This window comes from Mytilus edulis, chromosome 13, assembly GCF_963676685.1.
Source record: "Mytilus edulis chromosome 13, xbMytEdul2.2, whole genome shotgun sequence".
NCBI classification, from domain to species: domain Eukaryota; kingdom Metazoa; phylum Mollusca; class Bivalvia; order Mytilida; family Mytilidae; genus Mytilus; species Mytilus edulis.
Window position 1 is genome coordinate 32,851,311 of NC_092356.1, and position 9,539 is coordinate 32,860,849.

General features: G+C 31.4%; 1 protein-coding gene across 1 annotated transcript; it reads right to left on the bottom strand.

Moving 5' to 3' along the window:
• Positions 1 to 388: 388 nt before the first annotated feature.
• On the bottom strand, positions 389 to 6,386 carry LOC139500251 (hillarin-like). The gene is made up of 4 exons (XM_071288990.1): positions 6,228 to 6,386; positions 2,651 to 2,713; positions 2,054 to 2,307; positions 389 to 1,256 (listed from the first exon to the last, which is right to left on the bottom strand). The coding sequence occupies exons 1-4, from the start codon at positions 6,384 to 6,386 to the stop codon at positions 389 to 391; spliced, it is 1,344 nt and encodes a 447-aa protein (XP_071145091.1).
• Between the last annotated feature and the right edge of the window lie 3,153 nt (positions 6,387 to 9,539).

The following is a 9,539-nucleotide window of genomic DNA, read 5'->3' on the forward strand; positions in this document are numbered from 1 at the left end:
ATAAAAAAAATGGAGAATCAAGCCTTAGTGTTAAATCATTTTCATGAGAGAGGAACTGCTGTAATAATTTGATTATAAAAATGATAACGTGTGTAATGCTAAGTATACAAAAGACATAACTTTTGTTCTTAGTCTTACCTCAATAAATACTTGTGTTAAAGCTTTATAAACCAGTAAATTGTAGCAAGCACTCGTCCATTTTGTTAATCTTTGTTGGTTAAAAGTTCGAGCATATAGTAACCTGGGTCATCAGGAGTAGTGACAGTAATCGTAACTTCCTTTCCCTGTATGATGTTTCAAATAGAGCGTTCCGTTATGCTAGTGGTATCTCTTTTCAAAATAATCCATTTGAATTGTAAAGATTGGCTTTCATTTTGAAACATTCGGGCTATTTATAACCGACTCGAAATTTTAATTTCAATCTATTATTCATTTCTAATTGAATGGCTCCATTTTTATATGTTGGAGTTATTAATCCACACATTCTCGCAAATGGTCCGGGTACTAATCCAACACATCCAGGATCGACAGCTAGTGGAACAGGGTCTGTGTAGGCTTCCTTACAAATCAAGCTAAATTGAGAAATTGCCGTAAGAGGTTTGTGCAATTTTCCACCATAAAACACAGTTCTGTACGTTCCTTTGACAGGAAGTAAAACTTTGCATACCCAAGAGGTACCATTTCTAACTAGAAAAACAGATCTTTGGAAATAGTCATGGTCCTGTATATTTGAGTCTTTTCTTGTCTCACCGATTGATCCAAGAAGACTTAAATCATACCACAGAACTAGATCGTTCACAGATTGCTCAGTACCATGTAGTGTGATAGATACCTTCCCTTTTGTTGATGTTATTTTGTATTGTCGTCTGCTTGTCAATCGTGGGTCTGTTTCCCACCACGTATGGTAACATAACTCTTGTTTAATTAATTGTTTTTCAGTAATCGGATCAGGTATTAGTTGCCAGTCAGTATCATCAGGGAAGAATTCGTAGATGAACTGCTCTGGCTTTGGGTTAATGTAATAATCTAGGAAAGAGGTTTTGAAAATTTCAACATCGCTCGTTTTCAAGTCCTCATTTTTAGACTTGAACCATCCTTGTGGGAATTTTCCAGAAAGAGCACGACAGATGCGATAAGGATGAACAATTTGCCACGCTTCATTGACATTTACTGCCGCCCATTCTGATGATGCCACATTGTCCAAACCATCAGTTTTGTAGACACCTTTTATTTTGAAACATTTTATGCCAGCAGACCTATATAAAATATAATTTACTGAAAACATCCCGTCATTGTGTTATTGTACTATGGTAAATTTGTGTATTCTTGTCTTTAATTCTTGCTAATATGCTTGGTCTATATGCCATTTTGTGCTTCTTTGTTACATGTTTGTTTGTTTTTATAGTGATTAAGATTATAGAAATGTTGACTGCTGTAACCCTATTTTGACATTTTTACCTATTATGTCTGTTTGGTTTTTTTCAAACTTCGTTGTCAATATAACGGAATTTGATGCGACTGTCATACAAGATAAACGTTTAGCTAGCTTTAAAACCAGGTTTAATTCACCATTTTCTACATAAGAAAATGCATGTACCAAGTCGGGAATATGACAATTGTTATCCATTCGTTTGATGTGTTTGAGCTTTTGATTTTGCCATTTGATTAGGGACTTCCCTTTTTGAATTTTCCTCGTTGTTTAGTATTTTTGTGATTTTACTTTTTACTAAGCACATGCATATATTGTATAACTTTGTTTGCGAAGTTGAGTTGCTGTCTCATAAAAGTACCGTACTCTTCATCTCGTGTTGTCACTTATTTCTTTATACTTTAAATGTGAACATTAGCAATCAGACTGTCCCATTTCTCTATTGCTCTTTTTGTTTAAATTTGAAAATTAAGTGTTCGACTAAGTGATTTTTCATTTACAATATGATTTTTCTCTGACCGCATCTTTTCCATTTATTTTATTATAAAAATTACTGATAATAAAATTTGTTTATTTAGTTCAAATAACCAATTGCAAATTTGATAGTAAACTATTTATACTTACCAACAAAGCAGTATAAATATTGAATTGTAGATATTCATATTTTTCTTTAGTAACTTCAAATACTCATCTGGTGTTCTGCTGTCATTCTCTTTCAGATCCTGCAGAGGTAACGCCTCGGCATCTGAAATATCTAATCCCCCAAGCCATATTAAAAAGGAGCGGATTAGCAGCTGATGTTTGTCCTTTTTATCTTCCAAGGATCTTTCAAAATATCCCAGTAGATTCTTGAAACTTTTAAGGAATGACTTTGGAACCTGAAAAAGTATGAAGTCAAAATATATACTTATGATTCGATATGGACTGTATCTTAACTTATTCCAAAACGTATTTGGGTTTCATGATTTCAAATAATATATGATTTCAAAGGATTTGAGCTGAACGTTCCTTCTTAACGTTATACAGGAACACTTGATGTGCTCTTTCAAATAATTATTATATGTGCTTTGAATCACTTATCCTTACTTATTACCTGTATGCTGGCTTTTCTGTTACCGGTTTTGCCCGTCACATCTATTTCCATGTTCCATTGATTTGAAATGTATGTGTGTGTGTGTGTGTATGTGTTGTGAATCTTTTGACTGTTATTGATCTACATACCTGTTTCGCATGACTGTCGAGATCCTGTACTGTTTCAATACTTTCAGAATTGTTGTCATCGTCCTAAAACAGTTAATTCAAATACTTCACATTTTCAATTTGTGTTGGTAATATTATGACAAGTTCCTTCGATTTATATCGTACATAATTAATGATCTTCACAGTCATTTAAGTCATTCTTTATTGTTTACATTTTGCGTGCTGAATGCAGGGTAAACAATCCTTTTTATTTATTTATTTGAAAGAGACAGTTATCTCTAATTTCCTTTTCTAAATTATGAGGTTGTGAATGGGGGTTGTCGAGAATAATGGGCAAAAAATATAAAGAATAGAGAAAAAAATAGATCAAACAATTAAAGAATATCAAATAATGAAGTGCTTAAATAAAAATAATAGAGAATAACGGGTAAAAAGTATGATAATTATATAGGGAAAACTTGCATAAAAAAATAAAGAATACAGATTTGAAAGACTCCCATCCATACCATTTCATTGTACTTATTTGAACCAAAGTGCATCTTGTACACTGCACAGTCTCCAGAAAATCAGAAGTGACGAATTTTATCTCATAAACATGTATCTTGGAATTACAAAATAATTGACAACATGATAAAACACAATTTTTATCAGAGAATTTAAACACAATGGTGCCACTAGTGTAACAGGAAATGCTAACATTTCCGGTGCATTACATCCCATCCCCGTTTTCAGATGGGTTAGTTTTTCTCATTCTTTAGTTTTCTACGTCTCGTGTTTATTGACTTGTTTGCCTGCTCGTTTTTCTTCTTTCTGTCATAGTTTATGTCTGTCTTTCTTTTTACTTTCGGTTTTTAATCTGACCAATTTTTTATCTTCTCGGATTTTTTTTCAATTTGGTACTTTTTCGTGCTTATACATTTTGTACATGTAGTTTACCGTTTCTAGTACAGCTTAACAGTGGATTAATTTTTAAGCATTACATGCAAGAACAGAGCATAATGACATAATCATAAAAAAAATAATAAGATGTTATAACAGCGAATTATAATAATATCGTTTCTCGTCAACCGAAAAAGTATCTATATCGGTGTCATCATATTCAGCCTCAGAATCATCATTATTGTCAGAAGAAATAACAACGTCAACAATTTTAAATGAGGGCAACAACGCTTCATCTAGGATACTAGCACACATACCCATTGTATATGGTAAACTGTTTATACAGTTACATGTATCCTAGATATTTTCTTAATAATGGACCCATTAGATAGCCCTACGATATCAATGCTACCTATGTTATTCACGCCTCAATGTCCGAAATCTAACGCATTCATTTAGCCAAACAAGGGAATGTTTTGACAAGCGTATTATGTCCAGCTGAACGTCAAAATGATAATTAGTTTTCGCTCCTATACAGACGGAATTTTATAAAACAACATTTTATTTTATGACATGAAAAGTAATACCTGTTAAACAAATAAGCCATAATTTTCTGGTCATATTTTAACAAAGGATGTTTATTAAAATGCTAATTATTTGGCACTGTTTATTATATTACTACACCTTTAAGTTATCAGTTTTAAAATAAATTAAGTTTTAGTGAATTTCAAAGCTAATATGAGGCAGGCATTACCTGTGAATGGGGACGAAGTTTGTTTAAATTATTTTTTTTGTATTTTAAATATTTGTTAAAAAAAAGATACGGAAATACCGTACCGTTTCCGATTTTGGTTCTGTTGTTAGGGATTTTACTTGTGACGTTATTTAAGTTATGACGTCATGTTCAATGTAAACAAAGAAACGCAATGCATCAGGCCTAACGTTTATTCATACCAAAGACAAAGAATGATTAAAAATGAAATATTGGTATTGTGTTCCTTGAGTTCCTATATTTTATTAGACTAATCAAAGTCTCACGACAATAAGACCGGAAGAAGGAAGTAGAGTTATATGTTCTGCGCAGATCCGGAAATTAAAAAACACAACAAAAAAAAAATTGAACGATTTTGAGTTCATTAGGTAGCAATACACAGTTAGAAGTTTAGTTTCGCATTATGGCCCCTGTGAATTTTTTAAATATGAAAGTTTTTGTACAATAAAATTGATTTTTAGATACTTGAAGAATAATATAGCCTTCTTAGTGGGTTTATATGAACATTTAGATTGTTTTTAACATGTTTTATAGGCCATTTATATGATTGACAGTCCGTATTTTCCTATCCGTACCGTCCATAGGTACATAAATTATTGTAGTGTTTATCAACAAAGATTTTGCGCTCGATCTTTTCAATTCAATTTTATGGAAAAACGAGCAGATAGACATATGATTTTTTTTTTGACCACTTGAAAGATATAAACCTATGGATTCAGGAAAGGTATCACTGTAATTGATTGAAATTTTCCTTTAGACCAAATTTTGGAGACTTTTGTGACATGTTCACCCCCCTTTTTTGCTATATTTTGTATCTAAGAAATGCAGATTGTTGCCATGGTTACACCCAAAAGGGATTATATTTCACCCTTATGACCATTAGAAATCAAATAAATAGATTTATTAAACCTTCGAATCCTTTGTGCTTTTTACTAAAAGTTAGGATTTTAATGATTTTGGTTAACAAGACTATAGATGATATGGCTACCGTTCGTATTGCCGGATGTCCGGTGAGTTGTGCCAAATGTTCACTTTCGTTCTGTTGGGCTGACTTAAAGGCTACTTTCTTCTCAAAGGAAGATTTAGCTTTGCTCTTCATCAATATCATCTGACGACTGGACCATCTATTAAACATATTTCAGATCATACTTGATGGTAACAAGAAGGGTACATAAATAACCTAAATAGAAAAATAACATAGGCCAAAACAGATTCTTCTTTTATCTATATTTAAGTTTCAGAGTTACTTTATTCTAAAAGGCTCGTAGAGTAAGGTCAAGTCTAATCTTAGAAGAGAAAATTCAATGAAATTGGGACAAGATTTGACAAATGCTACATCGCGGTAACATTTGAGGCTTTTGAAAAATATCACTCATTTAAGACAGAAAAAACGTCCAAACAAATAACACGACAAAATTTTAAAAATTCTAAAACATAACGATAAAGCGTGCTCTATTATGTGGCGCTGATTTAGCGACTTTCCATCAGTTCGATTTCATATGATCTTCTGACAATCCATTAATCATGGACATCTAGAAACTTGTTGATATTACTCATATCGGTCTTTTATTGTTACTATACGGTATGGGTTTTGCTCATTGTTCAAGGCCATACGATGACCGCAGTTGTCTATATCATTATTGTACTGTTTTGTTTTCAAGGTATGTACCAATAAGCAATCATATCACATTTTCTTGTTGATTTTTATTTTTATTTTAAAGTTGTTTAAACATGTTGCAGTGAAATTATTATTATTATAAAAAGTAACACCGATTACTATTTTGTTTTGAATAATTTTTTTCAAACAGAGCAATTTTTTAAAATTTCATATGATTTTTTTTCTATCAGTTTTTTATTTGGCAATTTTACTTTTGATGGTTTTTTGTTTTTTATTTAATTCTTAAATTTTCTTAAATTTTTCTTGATAATCATCATAAATGTACGTACTTTCTTAAAAGCGTTAAGGGTTTTAGGTTTTGCATCCGAAACTGCATCTATTTCATCTACAGAAAACATTACTGAGTCAGTTTCAGCTGTGACAATGACATCTTCTACTTCTATACTCGGTGAAAGACATTGGTCTAACAGACTAACAGTACTACCCATTTTTGATACTTTATGACACGAGATCTTTCATTTCAGGACTTCTGATCCAACCATGTAGTATGGCATGTTATTGAGATATGGTTTTGGTCGATGGATGTTCATGAAGGACCTGTAGTACAAAGTACATGTATATAACTGGATTTAGCTCTTTGTCTAAGTGTATTATTAAAGTACTTTGCTGTGAGCTCAGTTCATTGTTATGCAATTCATTCTTTGTGAAATAAAGATTTGACAGACAACTCTCATGAACAAGGATTTGTCAAAGTACATGTATTATCACCTCTATGTACAATGTAAGTAAAAGGGAGATGAAAGCATTCTATTTCGATTTGAACCAAACATTTTATGTCAATTGACCAAATTTTAAAAAAGAACAAAGGAGTAGGTCCAGTAAGACCCGTTTTTGGCCCCAAAATATAGCAGTTTTACAAAAGTGATATAATGTAAACTTTTAGTTCTTTACTGGACAGTAGAATGCTTCTGCTACTTAAATATGGGCTGTTTTTGACAATACAATGCACATATATCGGGTACTAGCACCATAAAGTCATGCTTAATTACTGAAATCTTCACAATTCTAGCATTTTAGTTAAATTTTAGACGGTTTTCGTGTAAAACGAAAGTGGCCGCATTCGTTTTCATCCTTAATATTGAAATGAAAATTGTATTTTATGATAATACATAACATATATAAAGGTTGAGGATGAACACGGATGCGGCCACTTTCATTTTTGACAAAAACCAAACCGAAAAGAGACATTTTCCGGCATATTTGGTAAATATTTCATATTTGAGCTTGAATTGGATCGTTTTTAATGACTAAATCAGTTAAAATCTTTCACATAAACTAATTGATTCAAATGAATTAGACACTTGAGTGTTTAAAAAGTGGTCAAAATCTTTCATCAGATGAACCTGAAATTTGAGGCCAAAATCGGTCCTTACCGGACCTATATAGTGAGTACTCCTTTACCCGACAATGCTACTCCCGCTACTAGAAATATGATTCTAGGTTGTTATAATACATCTGTACTGCCTACTGATGACTCGGTCCTGAGTGTAAATGGTCCTTCAATTATGTTTAAAAAAAATTATAAGTCCTTTCTTGCCTAATCGATTTCTAAAACTATATTTTATTGTACATGTTCAACATTTTTCATTCATTTGTTTATTTCTCGATTTGTATGAATTAACATTGTTACAGTAAATGTTAATTACTACACTTTCCTACCACAACAAATTCTATATTTCATTTTGTACATGTATCACTTACATTTGTATCCATATAACAACAAAAAATGAAAAGAGAATAATTGTGCAATACCTTTTGAATACTATAACTTTTTAGATATGTTGACATATTAAGACTAATTAAGTAGATATTGATTATATCCACTTGACATGCTTGAAATTCTATCAGATTAGTTTTGGAGCAGTTATGAGTCTTTGAAGTATGCTCACAAAGGTTCTTTTGGTGAAATCATTTTCATATTGGTCAAAATTGTACTTTGCTTCGACCAGCTATGGAGGAGATATTATCAAAGAATTGATAAAAGTCAACACAAAGGTTTACTTCCTAGCTAATTTAGTTTTTCTATAATAAAAGTCTAATCACTATAAAACATTAAACTCGAAATGGACTTTCTGTTTGCGAATTTTAAAATTATGATTCGATTTCATTTGGTTTACTTTAAGAATGAACAGTAGTTAACCATACGTCTCCTTTAAAGGCACTGGGGTAAAGCTGATGACCGTAACTGCATTCACGGTCATCCCAAGATGTCGAATGAAAAATTAGCTCAGTATCTGTTTTGTCTGTTACAGTGTTTCTATATCATTTTATTTACAAAGGAGACAGTGATACGATGTAAATTTATAAAAGATTCACACAGAAATCACAAATTACTACCGAAAATTGTTCAGGAAACGCGAAATTCAATTTGAAAAAATCGCTAAGATGACCGTAAATCATTATCAAAATATTTTTAAGATGACCGTAACATAAAACAAGGATGACCGTGATTGGTAAACAGATGACCGTAACTTGTAATAGATGACCGTAATTTGTAAAGAATGACTGTAATTTATAAAGGATGATCGTAACTTTTAAATGATGACCCACAATTCTAAGAATATCCGTATTTGCATTCATAGCTTTGTGTTGTGTTTGTCTCAATACGGGCTTAGTTAGCGGATATAAACATGTTTCATCATTTATTTTTAACTGTTTGCCGTATTTTGAGTTCATGACAATGAATGATAGTAAATTGCAAATTTCACGTAAACAATGAAATATTTATTGATAACGACTTTAAAATTTTAATACAAATTGACAGAGATACGACGAAAAGTCCTACTTAAAGTCATCCAACATTTGTTTCGACCTAGCTGTTATAAAATAAGCCCACTAAGATAGCTATTATTGTTTTTAAATTCATTATTTATAAAGCGGTATATGTGTTTAGGAACATCACGAGTTTTTATAGGTTCAAGAGATGACCATGCATTTGTTTTCCTTGTACGTTCACCTGATCGGTTAAGCTATTCACGTATAATTACTATTTAAGACACACATTAGTCAGAATCTATGATATTTATTAACCAGCGTTCAAACATCTCTGCATCACTGTAGTTTTATGACAAATATTTCATTTATAAAATGTAAATTTTACCATGTTAAAGAAATGAAAAATAAGGACGTAATACTAAGGCAATTCAATAATAGATAACCTTATAGATATCACTTTTGTTCATTGAGAGATTACCCGGCATCATTTTATGACAAGTTACTAAACTGCTACAGGAATGATTATAAGAGGCTAAGATTTGTTTGTCATACATGTTTGGATTCTTTGGATAATCGATTTTATTCCAAGTTTATATAAAACATATATAAACAAATATCGATATATTTTAATAAATTACTGATTGTGGTTTAGTCTGAAATGTTTTATACGACTTAAAACAAAAACCTTTTTAATAAGAGGTTTAAAAATAGGCGCATTTGTGCAAAGTTTTAGAGGGTATACACTGACATATTTTAACCCAATTTTTATTTGAAAAAAATAAAAACACAATGAAAACATGTTGCTTAAATTATAATGTATGCATAACAGATTGTATGTATTTCACAGGAACAACTTAAGTAACTGT

What these genes read in the sequence shown, in the direction of transcription:
- LOC139500251 (XM_071288990.1), bottom strand. Translation starts at nt 6,386, where the DNA reads ATGGGTAGTACTGTTAGTCTGTTAGACCAATGTCTTTCACCGAGTATA. An exon ending in TCGACAGTCATGCGAAACAG is followed by an intron (nt 2,308 to 2,650) that starts GTATGTAGATCA and finishes ATACTTTTTCAG; the next exon opens with GTTCCAAAGTCATTCCTTAA. An exon ending in ATATTTATACTGCTTTGTTG is followed by an intron (nt 1,257 to 2,053) that starts GTAAGTATAAAT and finishes TATTTTATATAG; the next exon opens with GTCTGCTGGCATAAAATGTT.